Consider the following 21,655-nt stretch of genomic DNA (forward strand, 5'->3'; position numbering starts at 1 on the left):
AGGCAGACTGCTTCAAACATTTATTTTTGCCTTGAATGCCTTTGACCCATTTGGGACAGGGCCGGGGATGTCTGGCTGCTGGAGATAACAGATGGAGCTAGCAGAAGTTAGCTGGCGTTAACGGCCACTCCAGAGTTGGGCCCAGTGGTCAGAAAGTCTTTGCAGAATTAGGAGTTTGAGCATTCTCTGTGTGTTCTTATCTGATAGACCACACATTGGGCCTGGCAGCATGATGCTATATATCTGATGTAATGGCCTTAAGTTCACCGGGGGGGGGTTCAAGTTGGATATTAGGGAAAACTTACTCTCAGAAAGAGTGGTAATGCATTGGAACAGGCTGCCTAGGGAAGTGGTGGAGTCACTGTCCCTGGAGGTTTTCAAGAAACAATTAGGTGTGGCACCGAGGGACATGGTTAATGGTCACAGTGGTGATGGGTTGGTGATTGGATGATCTTACTGGTCTTTTCCAACCATTATGATTCTATGATATTCAGAATCTGAGGGCATAAAAAAGCAAATCCAGCCAACTTGTCAGGCAGCTCAGTGGCATTTCTCTCTGTCTGTCTGTCTGTCTATCATCCAGAAGGACCTGGACAGGCTTGAGAGGTGGGCCCATGCTGATCTCATGATGGCCAAGTGCAAGATCCAGCACCTGGGTCTGGACAGCCCAAAGCACAAATACAAGTTTGGCTGAGAATGGCTTGAGAGCAGCCCTGAGGAGAAGGATTTGGGGGTGCTGGTTGATGAAAGACTCAACACGAGCCGGCAATGTGTGCTTGTGGCCCAGAAGGCCAACCTTATTCTGGGTTGCATCAAGAGAAGCATGACCAGCAGGTTGAGGGAGAGGATTTTGCCCCTCTACTCTGCTCTTGTGAGACCCCACCTGGAGCACTGTGTCCAGTCTGGGGCCCCCAACACAAGAAGGACATCGAGCTGTTTGAGCGGGTCCAGAGGAAGGCCACAAAGATGATCTCAGGCTGGAACACCTCCTCTAAAGGGACAGGGTGAGAGAGCTGGGGCTCTTCAGCCTGAAGAAGAGAAGGCTCCGGGGAGACCTTACAGTGGCCTTCCAGTACCTGAAGGGGGCCTACAGGAAAGCTGGGGACAGACTTTTTATAAGGACATGTAGCAACAGGATGAGGGGAAATGGCTTTAAACTGGAAGAGGGTAGATTTAGACTAGATATTAGGAAGAAATTCTTTACTGTGAGGGTGGTGAGACACTGGAACAGGTTGCCCACAGAAGTTGTGGATGCTCCCACCCTGAAAGTATTCAAGGCCAGGCTGGATGGGGCTTTGAGCAACCTGGTCTAGAGGGAGGTGTCCTTGCCTATAGTGGGGGAATTGGAACTAGATGATCTTAAAGGTCCCTTCCAACCCAAACCATTCTATGATTCTATGATCTATCTATCTGGCCTCAGAATACTTTTAATGCTTACCATATGATTTCTTGGTCTAAGTCTCAGCCTGAATTAAGCCATGGAAGCCCAGCAGAGAGTAATTCAGTTAGAATATACACACAGTGCTTTGTAGAGTGCCATCGTTGTGCTTGTTTTTAGGCTGTTGATCAGCAGTAGAGGAGAGAGGGGAGGAAAATTCTTTTAAAAATATGTCATCTTAAACTAATATATTTTAAAAATAGTCTGTTAAATTACAGTATAGTATCTAAAACTGTATTTAATTCCTACTGGGAGAAGATTAGATTGCAATTTAATATTGCTTCTAGAATTTCTCAGATCAAAGTGCTGTAGGAAATGAATAATCAAAAGCAATGTTTTAATAAAAACCTTGTATATTTGCTTCAGAATCACTTCCTAGATTTAAAGAATTATGAAAGCAGTAGATTCTTAAACTGTCTGTAAAATTAAAGTGTCTTTTGAATTAATAGATGAATTCTGATGTTGCAAAGATGATTTAACTTGGTATGTTATGCTAGGCTCAGTAAGGGAAGGATATTTACTTAGTCAGCAGATTTAAGAATGACTTTCAATTAGACCTATGATACATTTTCCAGCAGTGATTATTTTGTACTGGGGGATTTTGAGGGGGCAGAATCTATTCAGCAAATGTAGAGTCTTGCTCCTGGGCTGGAAAGCCCACACAGCAGTACAGGTTTGTGAGCCCACTGCCTGTGGTGTAGGAACTGACCTGGTGGGCAGCCTGGGGACAACTCTATCCTGGCCTTTAAAAGCAAGTGTGTAGCAGGTTGAGAGAAGTGACTATTTCCCTCTGCTTTTGCAGTATTTGATTTCCCCAGTACAATAAGACCTCTGGGCTGGCCCAGCCAGAGGCACCGGGATGGGTTTAGGGGCTAGAAGAGATCACATGGAACAGAGGCTGAGATCTGAGTGATCTCTAGAGGTTCCTTCCAGCTAAAATTTTTCTGTGATTCTCTATGAGCTTATGCTTCTGTGTAATTCACATAAGATCTAATACAAGGTGTTAATTTGATAGTAGAATGTGACCCTTGAAATGACCTTCATATGTTTTCAAAAGCAATAATGTAGTAAAGCTAAGAGAATACCAGTTGTTATCCTCCCTTCTATCTAAATTACTTTGACAAGTTGTTACTGAAAGCTAGTTCTGGCTTCCGACTGAAGCTGATGAATTAGCACAGGTAAAGACTTTCTTGAAATTATGAAAGCTTGTTGTGCTACCGTTCAACTACAACTTTGAATTTAAACTGTACTTGCCTTTTTTCTTATTTTGAAATGTTGAGTGATCTGTAAGTCCATATTGAGAGGTTCAGGTCTCAGGTTGGAGATATAGCACAGGATGCCTCCAGATAATATCTTTTTGTAATCAATCCATTTTTATGTCTGCAGACAGTAGTGCCTTATTTGTTAAAATGTCCCCTTTTTCTGCATTTCATCTTACCAGTTCATTGAAACAGTAGTTATATTTAAATGGGCTTTTAATGAGCCATGTAGAAAAGTGAACCTCAAGGGATGATAAGTATTTGGGTATGCCATGGCATCATTAAAGTCAGTTCAGAAAGCTTACATATTGATTTCATATTTAGAATCTTTTGCATCTAAGTTACAATTAGAGGCTACCTTGTTAATTATTGTCCAGAATTTGTGTTTCTTACTCTTATATTCATTTGTTCGCTCACGTGTGCAACAGTTTGTATTTCTGGACACTTTGGGCTCTGAGGTGCCATTAGCTGGAATTTGATTTACTGCTGGGTCTTACACAACAAGACTTTGTTAGTTCTGCTTTGTAGCCTGCACAGCACAGTAGTCCGTGCTGTCTGCTTTGGATTATTGCCAGTTCTACAGTGTTACTGGAGAAATTTGTTGGCATTCTCTTCGGTTATGCTCATTGCAAGGGAAATGGGCAGTCAGTCAGGTGGCACGCGTGCTTAAGACTGCATAACTGTCTGGAGAAGTTTTTGGCTAAGGGAAAGATACCTTGGAGGTGCCCTGCTATGGTCAGTTGGAAGCAGAAAAATAACCACTTGTGTAAAAGGCAGTTCTGTATATGGAGGGCTATCCTGCGGGAGAAGATGTGCAACAAACTCCAGAAGAGCCCAGCAGCTGTGTAAGGGAAGCCCACATCTGGAAATCATTGTGTGGGCCAGCAGGAAGGGAGCAGCTCAGCCAGGGGGATGGAGGCTTCTAGGTACCCAGCAGGTCAGCTGCAGAGCACAGGGTGATGAACAGGGGAGCAAATTGGGAATGTCCGTTATGAAATGCTCTAATAATTATCCTGGTAAGAAGGAAAGATACTTTAGGTAGCTCTTAATTACTGGGAAAATTTTTTTTTTACAGGTGCTGATGCCTACACAGGAGGCAGCATCAGATTCAACAGTATATTACAAAAGAATTTACAGGTTTTGGAGACCTGCTTAGGAATATGTAAAATATAAGTGATCGTTTTGTCAGTCTTGCATGTCATAGGGAAAAATACAGCTAGACATTCTGGCTTTATGGGTTTTTGTGATGTAGAGGATTTCTGGTTTTGTGGTGACGAAGGATGAACTAATTGCACTGTAAAAGTGATGAATTGTTTTATATGGTCTTAGTATTTAATGAAAATGTAAACAACTCTTGCTGGTGTGAATTTTTTTTTTTTAATCCAGTTAATTAAAAGTCAAGTACTTAATCTAGTATATTAATTAAGACTTCATATGTGTTTACTAATTTTTAATTATCTTAGAATCAAAGGAAATTGTAATAATGCATGTTGGAATGCAAACTGCTGCTGATCTGTCAATAGAATAAATCATCCTTCTTGCTTTTTATTTATTTGAGTACATATAGCCTGTCTAGTGTGATACGTCCAGTCCTGGACGAAGAAAGAGAAAAGTTTGTGATGGATTCCCTTTCACAAGGTGCTAAAGACTGGAGATAAATGCTGGGGAAATTGACAGAACGTTTCCATAGGTGGTAATCTAAACAAAGCAACTGTCTTTGTATTTGTAACTGCTACAGAATATTTAAAACATTTTTTTTCTTGGAAAAACTAATAGATGCTTTCACTGGGGACCAAATTTTCAGCCTGTTCAAACTGCTGTTTTTTTCCTATGCCAGTTTACATTGATGAAGAATGTGGATCTGTATTGAAATCTCCTTTCTATTGCTATTATAATTGGAAATGTAAACATGTCAGTCTGAATTAAGCCTACCATTTATTAAATTTGTTTCAGGATAACAGAGTGGTTTTTTGCTACTGAATTTCTCAGTTCCAGATTTTTTATTTAGTGATTGAAAACTGCAAGCAGTGTCTCCTGCTGTAGCTTTCTAACCATAGTTTCAATTCTTTGAGTTCAGATTCAGATCCCATGGATTAGTGGGGCAGGGAGGGAGGAAGTGGCTTAAAATATCATTATTTCTGTTAGTACTATTATTACTTATTACTTATTACTGTTTCTGATGTGACTTTGGTCTCTTTGACTGTGGGATGGATTCAACAAGCCAAATGGCTCCAATTTTCACTAAATTTTGGTGGAAAGTCTTTTAAAGACCTGTTATAATTTTAATCAGCTTATCTGGTTTCTTTGCACTTTTTCTGGTTTGTTCATCCCTTTCACTGATTTCCAGTGTGAGTATGATTGGTTTGGTAGATTACTCAGGTCATTGCAAATCTAGGATTGTAAGATGAAGAAGAGGGGGCACAACTGTGTCATGCATTGGAAGTAATCATTGCAGAATAATTCTGGAAAGAAGTATGCAGTCTGCTTTATTTGAAAATGGGCACAGAGTGCAACTATGGTAATTTCAGTTGTGTTTAAAATAGAAGATAAAAAAAGAAAAAAATGAGAAGAAAACAAACCAACCTGGAAACTGTTTCTCAACAGATGCTGTTATTTTCAGGCACAATAGTCATCTTTGTTTTCTGTGCTCTTTGTAAACCTGGCATTTAAAACCTATCAAAATTTGATCAGTTTACCACTGACTTGAAGGCTACAAACAGCTACTCCAGTAATCTGTGTTACGTGCTTTGCCAAATTAGCACCACGTACACGGCCTTTGAACATGACTGGCACCTCACTGACAGGTTAATTGCTTCCCTGGCGCAAAGCATCAGGTCCTGCTGTGGCTTCTTGGTGGGTCCAGTGACCTCCAGATATGGCTTGTGTCCAAGCAGCCTTAAGGATTCTCTTAATGTTTGTCACCATGGTGGTCATGTCCTGGGCTTATGGGCTTTGCAGAGTACAGCAGTGTGTTGTTCCTCATCTCACTCTTCGAGGAACTGCCTTTGAGGAAAAATATCGGAGAATCTAGAAATTAATGCTCAGTGTGCAAGTATGGTGGAAGATATTTTGTTGGTCCTTGTTTCCCGTAATCTTATGTCACCCTAAGAGTGGAATACCGAGCTCTAGAAGTCAAGGACCAAGCTGGAATTCACTGTAAGTCTTTCAGTCCTCAAGACTTGCTCGTTATTAGGGATGCCACTACTGCAGAATTAAATGTAGAGCTAATTAGGGTTGGAGAAGGCTATCATGGCTTGTGTTTCTTTACAAGTTATATGCAAAAATGTTACAACTTGGTATGCTTTTAATTGGAACTGAAGCCTTTTGAAGGTTTGACACTGTCAAAATGGTGAATTACCTGTGAAAATACCTAAGATCAAAAGCTGAGCTTGAAATGAGAAGCATTCTGTTTTAGATGTTCTGAAGTCAAAGGTTGTAAGCTGCTTGGAATAGGCAAAAAGCTGGAGGCAACTTACAGCAGAACTTGCATGTGTATATATATATTAGTATGAACATACTTTTTAATATGTTTAATGTATTACAAATCCTTGCAGAGCATGCAGTGATATTTTTCAGTTAGCCTCTAAGGAGCGGAATGTAATTTGGGGATTTATCTTGATACATGCCAGGAAAGTAGAAGATTTGATGCTTCATCCTTGGAATTCTTAAATTCATCCTTTGTGTACCAATACCTTGCACATTTTCACTTGCGGATTAATTTATTTTCAGTTGCTGGAGATTGATAATGAGCTTGTTATACAATACAGCCAAATTGTTACAAGTGTATAGTGTGCTGCTTTTGAGAGATGTGCTTCGATTTGTGTAAGTGTTGGTATTTCTCAACGTGTTAGAAAATTAGCTGTCTCATACTATTGATGTACTGATGTTTGAGGTGTTGTCTCAATTCTTTTGGTGCTATCATATGTAGGTTTCTCAAATATAAAATGGGGAGTAGTTTGTTAAAACCACCCACTCTATCTGCTGTTGCAGCCTGATTTTCCTTCTGCTGCCTACCTTCCAAATAGCCCTGCAGAGAGCACTGACTTTTACCCATTACTGATTTGTTCTTTCTCTTTTGCACATGCCAAAGCCTAAATTTGCATTAGAAATGGAATTATTGGCAGAAGCTCACTACTCTCTGCAGTTTCAAAACTACTCATTAAAAAAAAAACAAAAAACGTTAATGCCTGAAAGTAGCTTCGAAAGCTCTATTCCCAAATGATTTCCATTTGGGCTTCCAGTTTTAATTTATTTATTTTTTAATTTATTTATTTTTACTTTTTTTTAACCAATGTTTGCATAGGTCAGATTAGAGTAATGGGACTGTGGTTAAAATCTATAAGATGAGCTGATGTCAAATTCACTCAAAGAAAAAAAGAAACAAAAAAAGATAACAAATGACTTCTCTGATTCCTTTAGGTTATAGGAAGCTTTAAGTGTTGTTAAAACAAACAATTTGTAGAGATCGGCGCAGGTTTAAGCTGATTTGCTCCATTTACCCTACCAATTTGGTCAGAAGAATGTAATGTGTTCTTGGAAATGTCTTTCAGATATTACATTAAAGATTAATTTATAGGCTGCAGAATGCTCTTATCCATAGGACTTCTCTACCCATCTTGAAAATTAAGCTCTAAAATTCAATGTGTACAAGAGCTGGCCTTTTCCCTTTCAGTAGGTCACTGAAAATAAAATGGGAGGAATTATTTGTTTCAAATATAAGCATTCAGATATAGTGGAAAAAATATGTCAGATTTACTGAAAAAGCCCTGATGTTTTTCCTATTTCCTCTTGCAATGGTGAACACAGGTTTAGCAAATCATAATTAAATTAGTGACTCGGCTAAGTTTCAACTTGGGCTTTGGCTTTTATTTTTTCTTGGAGAATCTGAATGCAAACAACAGAAATATTTCTGGAAATTTGACTAGTGAAATTTTGCAAGGGAAGCCCACAGCTGAAATCATGTTAGTAGATATTAATAGATGTCGGATTAATAGATGATAAGGTAACTTGTAGCAATCTGATCACTGTAGGGTGGCTTCGTATTTTGTTTGTAGCTTTCAGTGTGTACTAACATAACTTCTTATCATGTGTTTTTATTCTATAAAGTTATATTATTGCCAATGGTTTGACTTTGTAACAGTAATGCATAGAGAGGTATCAGAAGGCAGGTGGTTACCTCCAGTGCACAGGCTTTGGGCAGTTTCTGCACTGCTGGGTGAGATTCAGGGCTTTGCTGGGAAAGGTGAGATTCCGTGTTTCCTGGCTTGGTGCCACTCGCTCTGTGCTCTCAGTGCTGGGGTCTGTGCCGTGTTGGAGCTGCTGGCCCCTGGCCCTGCCTTGGGCACAGCTGCCTTTCCTTGGGCTGGGGTTGGGCTCTAGGCATTGATTTGAGTAAGTGCAGATGGGCATTCCTTTCTATTTGATGGGAAGAAATGATGAAATGCTCATCTCCAGCGGCCTTTTGATGTTGCACAAGGTTTCTTTTTAACAGTAGATTAAATGTCGTTTGCAGCTGGTGGCTGTGTTTGATGAGCAAGATCCTCACCATGGAGGCGATGGCACCAGTGCCAGCTCAACAGGCACGCAGAGTCCCGAGATTTTTGGCAGTGAGCTGGGGTCCAACGCAGCATCGGCCTTTCAGCCCTACCAAGCAACAAGTGAAATTGAGGTCACCCCTTCAGTCCTCCGTGCAAGTAAGTCAGTGTGCTCCATATCTCAATGTGTTTCATCTTCGCTTCTGAGGATGCCAAGTGTTCTTACACATTCATGCTGCTGGGAATGTGAGTCATTATCTGTCCGTACCAAAAGCTGATCAAAATTGAGAAACGGCTTAAATGCTGGTTGCATGCAAGTAAATAAACTTTTCTGTTTTAATAAATTATTTATAAGCTGCTTTTAGGAGCAATAAATTGTGCTGCCAGATTAAAATTATCCTAACACTGAAAATCACAGCAAAATTTCTAAAGGCAGTTGCTGCATGCTGTATTTTTCAGTTTGCCAGTTTTATTGCATTTAATGAAGAAAAGAGTAAAAAGCTACTAAAGGCAGGAGCACTTTCTACTGAACCTGTCAAGGTTGCTAGGTTATGCTCAACACCTTTCCTTAAAAACACCTTGTGATATGTGCATTTACTGTGCTGGAAAAAGATACTTTTCTAAAAAGGTAAACCATAGCCAGGAAAATCCCTTCGTTCAGTTTATTTTGAAATGTAGGCAAGTTGCAAAACCAGAAAGTATTAACTATGTATAGATCGGCATTCTTGTTCGGGAAGGATTCTGAGTATTTCAGCTTACTGAAATGAAAAAATTGCCAAACGACAGTTGCAGTGCAATTTTCATTGTTGTTAAATCTATCGTGCAAGCAAGACAATTTTAGACTAAGCAGCGTGCCCCTCTTACTTGTACTATCTGTCATTTCCCCCACTGAAGATTTGAAGTAGTGATGCCATTCCAGAAAATTCATAGCAGAGGTTCTCATCAGTCAGTCCTTTGATATTCTGCAGTCTTTTAAAAAATGATTTGTAATTCCCAAGAGGTTACTTTTATGTAGGCGTTCCTTTAATGGATAAAGTGTACGTTTAAGTAGAGAGGTAAAAACACAAATGGAAAAGTTACAACTCTCTATTTAAAGTTTGAAGGGTTTTGTACCAAAGTGTTTTCTATGAAATTAGGAGTCCGGGTTTAAGAATTATGTTATGAAGTCTTGAACGCATATCTTTTCAAGTTATGACTGTGTTGCATTAAAATACAGAATTAAATTAGGGAAAGTATAAATGGCAGACAAGAATAAAAAAAGTGTCCTGGAATTTCAGTGCGCTTTCGTTTTGCTGTCATTGGAATATGCCACTGCTAAACACATATCTCAGTTCTGTGCATAAGACAAAAAGCTGTAAAGCTGTCCTCCTGGCTTCTCAGCTTGGGGTGGCTCAGAGCAGGTAATACGTACACATTTTCTCCTTAGTGTGATCATCGGTGTATTATTCACAATGTCAATGCTAGTGCATCAAAATCATATGGCGCAGATAACTTTCAGTGATATATTGGACAGCTCTCTTACCTTTGGTGTCATTCTGGAAAATACGTGTAATACTTCGCCTATTCAGTGGCTGCTAAAATGACCAAAAAGTGCTTTGAGACCCAGCAATACAAAGGTCTGTAGAAACGTGTGGGAGTTTTAAAACTGATGGTAAGCATTATAGCTCTTCTGACACATTTTTAATAAAATCATGCAAAAATAAAATGGGTGAAATGATTTGCCGTAAATGTTATTACAAAGCAGAGATGTTGTCTTACCTGGCTATGGCTTTTTTTTTTTTTTTTTTTTTTGAGGTGTTGACAATTCAATATATTTCATTTGTAAATGTTCCGCACCACAGGCTAAGAATCCCAGTCCAGTAATATTATCCCATATTAAACCTACCTTTATCAAGAATTTCATTTAAATATACATTGAAAATGGAAATAATATCCCTATTGTATTTCCTTTATAATTTGTGAAGTGAAGCATAGCATACAAATGGTATTCTCAGTATTTCAAATAATTATCTTCTTACTGCGTAAGTTCTATTCAGCAAATAAAACCTATCCAGTTTTGTGGTAGATGCAGATCCCGATTATTACATGTTGACAAGGTCATATATCTATTAATTGGATTGGAGATGGGATACAAAATTGCTGTAATTATTGTAATTTTCTAGTTAATTGCAGGGTTGGCGGTGAATATTTTACTTCTAACAAATGAAAAACAGTATTCCGCCTGAAATTGGTTTACAGCGTTTTAGACATTTTGTTTTACATCCTTGGTGCTTTTTGCTGGTGGGCTGGGCTCTGCTCCTTGCAGCTTGTGCCCAGGCTCTGTCCTCCTCGGTTCCCACTCACCTGTGGTGTGAGGCTGGGGCGGTCCCCACAGGGACACCGCTGGAGCGGGGTGTCAGGGGGCTGAGATTTGCTCTTTGTTCTGGTTGCCATGCCACCCCTTTGTTTGTTTATAGATCGCGCCACTGTGCCTTCTCAGCAAGGGAAAGGTTAGCTAGATCAGGTCCAGCTGGAGAAGTAATATTCAGCTGGATTCCCTCTTTTCCCATGCACAAACATAGCCTGTACTTTGCTCGCAGGGGGTTGTATCAAATTGAATCTTCCCATCTAAATGTGGAAACAAAAACGATGCTGGTCTATACCCCCTATGTTGTTTTGCATTGGGAAAATGTACTTTATCGATGAAAGCAGCTGGCTTACTCTCATTATCTAGCTCTTTCGCCTTTTTTTGATTTGTTTTTTTTTCTGTAACCTAAGTTAAACTTCCCATTGTTGTATTTCATCCCTTGAGCTGCATTATTTTTTGAGCATGCGGAACACAAGGCATGTTTTGTGTGAGCCCGCGTGCTTTCTGAGAAGAGGCTGGAAGCTTGCTGCGGAAGATTGTTAAAGCAGACTGATATTTATTCCCTGCTGAAATCTAAACTCGAGGCGCAGGTGAAAATTGCCAAACCTAATGAGCAATTTGGCAGATAAGACAGGATGTCAGGCAGTGACAGTTCAGCAGTGGGTGCACCGCCTGTGAACCAAGTTGTTTGTTTCACAGTACTGCATTTAAATATTGTAAATAAAATCCCTTTTCAACTACATGAGGTATTGTGAGAAGGGCCATCTCTTTGTCTAGATTTCCTTTTAAGTTACTTAGCTTTATTAAATAACCAAGGGTGGTCTTAGTTCTTGGTCTTGGTGTGATTATACATTACAAGTCTCTCTGAATGTTTCAGCAGTTACAGTTAAAAGGCATTTTTAACATAAAACATTATTTGGAAAAAATGTTAGGAGAGATTGAGAGGACTGACTTTTTCCCAGTTCAGAGAACAGTAAGGCAGTTTGGAGAGCTTTCTATTTTATAGCTTTAGCTTTTAGATACAATGTATCTTATGGGAGATAATGAAGAAGATGAAGGTAGACTCTTCTCACCTGTGTACCCAGGTAGGGTAGGGTCGGAGGTACCCATGGTAGGGCTGGAGGCCACAAACATGTGTTGCAACAAGGAAAATTCCAGTTTTTTTAAGGAACTGACACAGCCTCTAGTAAGGTTCTCCAAAGGTTGGAGTTGAGCACTCCTGCAGTGCTGGCCAGAGGACTCAGAAATTACAAAGAGCCAGCTGGAAGTGGTACACTTCTGCAATGTATTTGCTCAAGTGATCTATACTAGATATTTTAGTAGGACTCCGGACATCAGTTTCATACTCTGTTCTCAGAAACAAAGTATGGCAAAAACGCCCAAGATGAGAATATTATGCAGTGAACACGCAGCTGGCTGCAGAGACGTGCTAGCCATGTCAAGCAGCAAATAACATGCTGCAGTTCCACATCCTTGTCTATCCAGCAGCATACCTTTTGCTCTGAGGTCACTGCCTGCATGCGTGCAGTCCCTGCATTGGAAACAAGTCTGTTTCTCACAGGTAGGAGCACACATGCAGACTGCCACTCTGAATTAGCTGCTGTATTGAAGTTCATGACCTTGCTTGTCTTTGAATTTGTGCATCTCTCTGAGCCCTGTGAGCAGTTTTTAGTAGTTCACTGGCAAATTAAGAGGACATATCAAGCATAGTCCCTGAGGTCTCTCTTAGGTTAAGGACTGTTCAGTATTTTAATAAATCTGAACTGGAATATGGAGCATTGCATAAAAAGCGAAGATGGACTGTCAAGTACTTTGAAAGTCAAGGCTTCAGTTCAGCCTTCACACATTTATAAACTGTTCTGAAATCAGTGAGATGCAGTCGCTACATCTAGAAAGGGAAATGTAATTTGCAAAACAATACTCGTGAGCATCTCACTCCACAGTACTGCAAGAGGGGTCTGCACATTGTTGTAGTGCCTCTGGGCTTTAGGTTCTGCCACCAACAAGTGCTGCTGTGGGATCACAAATATAGGTCTAAGGAGGAGTGCTGAAGCTGGAGTGATAAGCCATGGTGCCAGACTTGGAGAAATCATAAACTTGGAGAGGAACAAGAAGATGCATTTGAGACTATTACCAAGTGTTGGAAGGACTGGTTTATGAAGATAAAATTGATAGGATCCAAGTCTTCAAATATATTAATTTTTTCTTGTTCTCCATGTCTAGTAAGAGAAGGCAGCTGGCATTTCCTGGGGAAAAGTCATTTTTTATAATCTGTAGGCTAATAAGTTTTGCTTACAGCTTGTACAACAAGTAAGTCTTAGTGGGAAAGGTTCAGAGCCGTCTTCTGCACGCTGCTATGCACTGTCGCATGGTATGCTGTAAGGCAGGAAGGCAGTCACTATGGCAGATATATCAACTTTCTGGCCAAGCCATTGGGTTATTTTGTAAACACAGGCAAGCCACTACTTGCATCTCTTGTTAAATATGTGTCTTTTCTTAGCATCTCACAATCAGAGTGTTCAAAAAATCCAATACTAAGCAGAGCAGCTTAAGGTGTGAGTGCATAAATAAATGTGTGAATTTCAGTACTTCAAAATAACACTTCATTTTACTTCTCTGATTTGATGCAAGTATTTATCTATTAAACCCCAAATGCATATTCTAAAAATTAATTTGTTAATATTTATAGTCCCTTTGTTTAAGAGATTGGAGCACTGCATGTTAATTAGCAAAGAATTGCAGAGGTAAGTTCTTAGTTATTCCAGCTTCAAAAATGATTATAGAATCATAGAATCACCAAGGTTGGAAAAGACCTCCAAGATCATCTAGTCCAACTGTCCACCTACCACCAATATTTCTCTACTAAACTATGTCCCTTAGTACCACATCTAAACATTTCTTGAACACCTCCAGGATGATGACTCAGCCACCTCCAGGGGCAGCCTGTTCCAGCACCTGAACACACTTTTGGAGAAGAAATTTTTCTTAATGTCCAACATGAACCTCCTCTAGTGCAGCTTGAGGCCATTCCCTCTAGTCCTATCACTAGGTATGTGGAAGAAGAGGCTGACCTCCACCTTGCCACAATTTCTTTACAGGTAGAGACTTGATAAGGTCTGCCCTGAGCCTCATCTTCTCCAGACTGAACAATCCCAGTTCCTTCAGCTGCTCCTCATAAGACTTGTGTGAGGGGTCTAAAACTGAACATGGTATTCAAGGTGTGGCTTCAGCAGAGCTGAGTACAGGGGGACTATCATCTCCCTGCTCCTGCTGGCTACACTATTTCTGATACAAGTCAGGATGCCATTGGCCTTCTTGGCTACCTGGGCATTCTGTTGGCTCATATTCAGCCAAGTGTTGACCAACACTCCCAGGTCCATTTCCTCCTCACAGTCTTCCAGCCACTCTGCCCCAAGCCTTTAGCGTTGCCATGGGTTGTTGTGGCCAAAGTGCAGGACCTGACATTTGGTCTTAGTGAACTTCATCTCATTGGCCTCAGCCCACTTATCCAGCCTGTCCAGATCCTTTTGAAGGGCCTTCCTACCCCCTGGCAGATTGACACCTCCTCCCAACTTAGTGTCATAGAATCATAGAATCATAGAATGGCATGAGTTGAAAAGGACCATAATGATCATCTATTTTCAACCCCCCTGCTGTGTGCATGGTTGCTAACCACTAGACCAGGCTGCCCAGAGCACCATCCAGCCTTGCCTTGGATGCCCTGTCCCTGGAGGCATCCAAGGCAAGGCTGGATGGGGCTCTGGGCAACCTGTTCCAGTGCATCACCACCCTCTGAGTAAAAAACTTCCTCCTACTATCTAACCTAAATCTCCTCTGTCTTAGTTTAAAACCATTCCCCCCTGTCCTATCGCTATCAACCCATGTAAACAGTTGCTCCCTTCAAGTACTGGCATGCCACAATGAGGTCTCCCCAGAGCCTTCTCTTCTCCAAACTAAACAAGCTCAGCTCCCTCAACTTTTCTTCATAGGAGAGGTCCTCCAGCCCTCTGATCATCTTGGTGGCTTTCCTCTGGACCCGTTCCAAGAGCTCTGCATCTTCCTTGTGCTGGGGGCCCAGGCCTGGACGCAGTACTCTAGGTGGGACCTCACAAGAGCTGAGTAGAGGGGGACAATCCCCTCCCTCTCCCTGCTGGCCACTCCTTTTTTAATGCAGCCCAGGATTTTGTTGACTTTCCAGGCTGCAAGTGCGCACTGCTGGCTCTTGTCCAGCTTCTTGTGCACCAGGACCCCCAAGTCCTTCTCCACAGGGCTGCTCTCGAGGAGTTCTTTCCCCAGTCTGTATAAATACCTGGGATTACCCCGGCCCAAGTGCAGCACTTTGCATTTGGCCTTGTTGACCCTCATTAGGTTTGCATGTGCGCACTTCTCCAGCCTGTCAGGTCCCTCTGGATGGCTTCCCTTCCCTCCAGTGTATTGACTGCACTGTTCAGCTTGGAGTCATCTGCACACTTGGTGAGGGTACACTCAATTCCATCGTCTATGTCATTGATAAATTGGTGAAGCCATGCTGGTTGTCTCAGATCACCTCTTCATCTCGTATGTGCCTTAACATGGTAACCAGGGGGATCTGCTCCATGATCTTCCCAGGCACAGAGGTGAGGCTCACTGGCCTGTAGTTCCCCAGGTCATCCTTTCTCCCTTTTGTAAAAATGGGAGTAATGTTTCCCTTTCTTCAGTCACCAGGGACTTCACTGGACAGCCATGATTTTTCAGATATTATGGAGAGTGGCTCGGCAACATTAGCCATCTCTCTCAGAACCCTGGGATGCATATCATCTGGTCTCATGGACTTACATACATTCAGTTTCATAAGGAGGTCTTGGACTTGTTCCACTGTTAGAGTGGGACAGAATCTGCTCCTGTCACCCACAGCTCGAGGTTCAGGGTGCCAGCAGACATGGGGAGCCTAAACACCAGTGAAGACTGAGGCAAAGCACTTGTTGAGCACCTCAGCTTTTTCCATGTCTGAGGAAGCCAGTTCTCTGTCCTCATTTTTCAGAGGGGGAACAGTCTCCGTGGTCTGTCTCTTCCTACCTATGTACCTGGAGAACCCCTTCTTGTTATTTTTCGCATCCCTTGCCAAGTTCAGCTCCATCTATGGCTTGGCTTTCCTGATTTTATCTCTACACATGCAGACAAGGTCCCTATATTCTTCCCAGCCTACACAACCCTGCTTCCACTTTGCATACATTTCTTTCTTTTCCCTCAGTTTCAGCTGTAGTTCCTTGCTCAGCCATGCCGGTTGCCCGCCTCCTCTGCTTGATGTTTTCTGCTGAGGGATGGAGAGCTCTTGCGCTCTCAGAAGGGTGTCCTTCAAGAGCTGCCAGCTCTGTTCTGTTCCTATGGCCTTAAGGACAGTTTCCCAGGAGATTTCACCCAGCAGTTCCTTGATCAGCCAGAAGTTTGCTCTCCTGAAGTTCAGGGTCCTGACTCTGCTTTTTACTCGGCCTGCAGTCCTCCAGATCACAAACTCCACCAGGGTATGGTCACTACAGCCCAGGCTGCCTCCAATCTTAACCTCTTTAATGCTTTCCTCTTCATTGGTGAGCACCAGGTCCAGTAATCTCCTGGACTGTCTGCCACCCACCATGCTGCTATCCCAGCAGATTTCTGGTAGTTGACATCCCCCATCAGGACAAGAGTCATCTGCAAACTTTCTAAGGGTTCACTCAGTCCCCTCATCCAGGTCATCAATAAAGATATTAAACAGGACAGGCCCCAGTACCAACTCCTGGGGAACACCACTTGTGACTAGTTGCCAGCTGGTTTTAACACCATTCACCACCACTCCCTGTGCCCAGCCCTCCAGCCAGTACTTTACCCAGCAAAAGGTGTACCTGTCTAAGCCTTGGGCTGCCAGCTTCTCCGGGAGAATGCTGTGGGAGACAGTGTCAAAGGCTTTGCTGAAGTCTAGGTAAACTATGTCAGCAGCCTTTCCCTCATCCACCAGGTGGGTCTCTTGATCATAGGAGATCAGGTTTATCAAGCAGGACCTTATACATGGAAATATAATCATCTTCAAGTGTTGAAAAACTAAGGAAGCAAGAGATTAGAAAAGGGAGGAAAAAAAAAGATGGGTTCTTCAAAAAATAGATGTCTGGAGCTTTATGAGATGGAGTTGTCTTTAAGGCTGAATAGCTGCTTACTAGATGTAGAGAAATTCAGCCACATTTATAATGCAAGATTACAGCTTTAGAGGCAAAGCTTGCTAAAGTCAATAGGAGGTTTTCACAGCTCCACCAAGCTTTTAGTCAGGTCAGCTTTCCACACGGAGTTTCTTGGTCAGAAACCCTCATTGGAACCAATGTGAAACTGAGGTGTTCAGGTGTCCATCATTCCAGTGCAGTAATGGGAATGAATCCATAATGATTTAATGACAGTCATTCCCACTTTTAATACCTTGCTAGGTTCTCAGAATTTTCCTTTAGTGCCTCAGATAATATTAAAAGAAATTAAAGCTGAGAATTATGCCAAGCGGTAGGCAGCTGAATAAGAAGGGTTTCCTGTGCATCAGTTTGAAGAGAAGATGTGGCAATGTCCATTTTCTTACCTTTGGGTGCTCTAGTCATTCAGGAATTCTTACTCACTTATCCCTGTAGCTCTGTCAAGGATGTGATTATTTTAAAGCCAGAGTTATTGAATCAAAAAATCAGTACCAGGTGCTGCTTTCTTCCACGAAACTAAATTTGTTCTCTCTGCAGTGCAGTTCTGACTTGAGTGATCTCCAGTTGGTGTTTTCTCCAAGTGTAGCGCTCTGCTGTTAATTTGGGATTGTTGAGCAGTTTAAAAACCATGTGTTTTTGATGAGACCGTGACACGTTTGTAAAAACAAATGGATTTTAAACTGCTTAAGTTTCTAAATTAACCTTTAATATCTTCAATCTTCTCAGTATATCATCAAACAAAATACTATAGCTTCTAGTAGGATTAAAAAAACACTGAAACCAATAAAGTAAAGAATTTTGAACTCTGTATTCTCTAAAGGAAGCCTTTGTATTCATAGGGCATTTCAAGATTTCTTCCCATATGGTGAGAGATTCTTTCTTTGAGTATTGATAATGAGGAGTAATAAAAATATGGTATTGTATCTGATATCTGGTGGAATTTTGTTTCATAGCTACAGAAATATAATACAAGACAGACAATAAGGAAGGGCTATGAAGATGTGAAGTATTGAATTTGAATAGTTTAAGAAGTCAGATTGGATTTTACTCTGAATTTGACATGTTAAATAGATTTAATGATCACTTGAACAAGAAGCTATTATGGAAATTGCAACTGTATCTTGAGAATGTTTCAATATGTATGTGTGGTGTTGGTGATGTTTTGTTTTCCCCATTCTTTAAATGAGCGGTAGTTTTATTTCCGTAAGGGAACTGTATGTATATAAAAATGTTTTGCCATTTTATCCAGGCAAACATCATAGAGTACCTGCGCCAGTCCATTATATTCTGTTGACATACTTTTATTTCCACTGTGATAAAGCTATTTGTTTATGGAAAGAGTTTGTCATCACACACGTATCAATAAGTGTAATAACCATTTCTGTACAAAATGTCTTGATTACTCCTCTGGTTCTTGTTATTTCACTATAAGTAAACAATAAGCAACATAGTGCAGATAAAAGAACTTGAATTTGAAATGAGTAGAAAATGCCTTTTTGTAGTATAGTCAAACAATCTGCTTTTTTTTTTTTGTAAATTTAGGGCTGCGTGGTGTGTGTATATCTTGTACATTGGAATCAGCAGTCCCATTTATCCAACTTTTTAAAAAAAACCCGAACATAGTATTTATAGTTACCTATTGTAAAATGTGATAAACATCATGCTTCAAGGCATCCTTAATATCCAGCACCACCAGCCCACAGGAGTGATGGGTATCTGGATCTTGTTTTGCTTTGCTTCGAGGCAGCAGCATCAGTCTCTGGGGGGTGCAGGGCTGACATGAATTACTTGTAGACAATTTTCCAACAGGAGAGGGTGCAGAGTTTGTCAGATGTACTTCACAATTCAGTCAGTCTGAAGTGAGATGATGGTATTGGAAGAGTGTTGTAGGGTTGCAGAGCATGATGCTATTGGGGCTCTGTGAAGCCTGAGCACCAATCTTATGCACGATAGCAACATACTCCCCACCCAAAAGAAAGCAGCATGTGAGTTATGTTTTGACCAGAAGCCCAAGGCTGTAAGATATACTTAGAATACTTCCTTAATTACTCAGAATTTATGCTTCAATGAGAACATTATTGCTTGTTTTTGTTTTTAATTCACAAAAAACCTTGCTCCGCTCTATATTGCATTTGCAGCACGTGAACTTACATGCTCTTTTTTTCAGATGAGGACATGTTTTGGAGATAGACCTTCTCTTTTGCTGATTACTGGAAAAAAGTTGCTTTCAAATCTGTCTTTTGACAAGTGCTTTTGAGGGGGATGAAACAGTGACAGATGGCTGCTGGCTGAATAAGCTTGTTTTTGGTTTGTACTTTATTTACACTCATGCTCTGAATAGGTCTGAAAGATGATACAGAAATGAAGGAGTGGATGAGAAATAACACTCCATTAATTTATTGCTTGATTTCATACTTTTTAAAAGATCAAATTTATCCCTTCTCCCACCCGTCTCTTGTAAATCTGAACTGAACTGTGTAAATAAGATGAGCACCAGCTTCAGAAATGCGTTGGGTTCATGTTAGGGGCAGATTAAGTATTTAGAGTGAGAGTACAGCATATATCTAGAACTTTCCTACAGAGATTTTGGCTCGCAGTCCTGCTGGATGCTGCGGAGGTAACAAGTTCAGCTCATACCCATAAGGTGAGGCAAGGATCCACTGTCAGCTCTCCTGCCAGCCTGGTGTGACCCAGCCCATGTCCCTGTCTGTGGGCAGAGCCCTGGGTCTTTCCCTCTATGAGACTGCATGGGCAGATCGAGTTTTTCTCCATGACACAATGACCTCCTCCTGGGGTGGCTTTCGTAGCCCGAGTTGATGCTTATCTCAGCAACTGGGAGTTGGAGGTGGATGTGAGCTTGGGCTGCGGTCCAGGTCAATATTTCTTTACTCCATTATGGATTGTGGTAATTAATTCTGTCAGCAGTTATGGATTTGTAGAAATGAGAAGTGATTGTATAAATGGGGAGGAAGCTGGGGATTGTGGAGGTTTACAAACAAAAGCAAAAAATGATGCTTAGATTAACATAAAATTGTTGTGTTGCTGCTTCCATACATACAGTAAAGGGATGCACAAAGATGTCAGAACAAAGCTGCTGTGTTGTCTTCTGGAAGCTGTGCATACAAGTTGGGGACCACGCTTCTGGTTTCTTTTAACTTTTGATCACCCATTAAAACTTGGTCCTTAGTGACTGGATTTGACTCAGCACTCATACAACTCAGTTCACAACTGGAAGTAAAACTGGGAATTTTTTGGCAATCTTGGGCAACAGCTGATTCAAAGCAGACACAGTGGATGCAATGAATATCAAAAAACTTCAGGTTCTGCTTCTGAGCTAAAGAACCAAGGCAACCTTCATCCTTGGGGATGATCAGACACCTTCAGGTTGTGTTTGTCCAACCTTTCTTGCAACTTACTTCAGAATGGGCTGGAGTATGGCCAGCTGCAGTGCTTGGTCTCCATTGATTACGGAGAATCAAGGGTGAGTAGCTCTGAAGTAGATGTCTGCAACTGTGTGAATCTCATTCTGACTGTGACTCACAGTCTGTAAAAGTTAACTTTTATTTAAAAAAAAATATAAATTTAATGAGGTAAGATGTTGCCTTAAAAATGATAATTTGTACTTCTGGAGGAGAAAAGCTATGTGGCATTTTACAAAGCCAAAGACTTCTAAATGTGACTCACAGAGCAATTTTACTTGTCTTCAGGAAGCTCCTGCACAGCTGAAATTATGCTTGGGAAATATCTTTGGTTTGTATGCCGTGAGTGCAGATAATCCCACATTAACTATTTTCAGAGAAAAATTGACCTCAACAAACTTTTATGAAATTTTATGGTTAAACCTGTAATATCATTGTGTTGGATCTGGAACAGGCATATAGTCACTATAGCAGTACTACTCCCGGTCTGGTAAAGAGGCAACTCTGCTTTTCTTGCAATGCATTCTGAGAACCCAAAAACTAGCAGATAATGCTGTGCGGACCAAGAGTCAGTCTAGATCTGGGGAAACAAGTGTAACTTGGAACTGACATGTGTTGGGCTGTCTCTGCCATTCTGCGTAGCCAGGTGTCTCTGTGCCACATCCCACAGTGCACTCACAGCATCGGTGTTTTGTGGCTGTCCCGTCTGTACCACAGCTGAGGTTGTGTGCTGGGAGCTGGAAGCTCTTTGTACATGTGCCCAGCCTCTGAGTGGGAGTTGAGTAACAAGCCATTCCTCCGATATCTGCAACTGAAGTAAGGTTTTTGCAGGTCTGCAAGAGAGAGTGATAGTAACAGTGAGCAACAGCAACTGAGTGAAGTGATCTTTGAACCGATGCATGCTGTTTATTTTTGGTGCATTATAAAAGAATGAAATTGTTTACCAGTTTCTGATAAGCTGGAGTATGAGTAAGCACACGTATCTTGTTAACCAGAACCGTAAGAAATCAATCTCTCAGCAGTTTTTGATATGTCTTCTCTTTCTTTTTCTGCTTTTGGGCTTTTTGGAACCAAGATTTCAGAAATGTTTTCTGTGTTTGAAAGCTTCTTCCACAAATAAAAAAGTGGCATTAGCTTCTTCTGTTCCAATCCATTTTAAGCTCTGATCCGTAAGAACTTCATTAGATGACACAAGGATTTCAGGTCAAGCACTGCCAGACTGTTAGGATGATTTCCGTCTGAAGGGTCTTGCACAGTGAAGTCTCTTGATGTTTTATTTAAAATTTAGTTAGGCTCTTGACTCATGGAAAAATAAATAAAAATGAAGAGCTTACTAGGAGTGCTACAGTGAAAAAATGATGGAACTTATTTTTCAAATGAACAGCGTGACATTTATCCATGAGAAATATCCACTAAGTACGCATATAAAGTTACTGCTCTAGTTTGACATAGTAGGCAATATTTCTCCGAGTA

The 21,655-nt window shown here is 41.1% G+C and overlaps 1 protein-coding gene across 1 annotated transcript in view; it reads left to right on the forward strand.

Annotated features, from left to right (window-relative positions):
* PARD3 (par-3 family cell polarity regulator) overlaps positions 1-21,655 on the forward strand; it is a 435,432-nt gene that overhangs the window by 131,757 nt on the left and 282,020 nt on the right. The window contains exon 4 of the mRNA XM_021389241.1: positions 8,210-8,390. Coding sequence (XP_021244916.1) covers positions 8,210-8,390 — 181 coding nt within the window. The remainder of the gene's footprint in view (positions 1-8,209; positions 8,391-21,655) is intronic.

The sequence above is a fragment of the Numida meleagris genome, chromosome 2, assembly GCF_002078875.1.
Source record: "Numida meleagris isolate 19003 breed g44 Domestic line chromosome 2, NumMel1.0, whole genome shotgun sequence".
NCBI classification, from domain to species: domain Eukaryota; kingdom Metazoa; phylum Chordata; class Aves; order Galliformes; family Numididae; genus Numida; species Numida meleagris.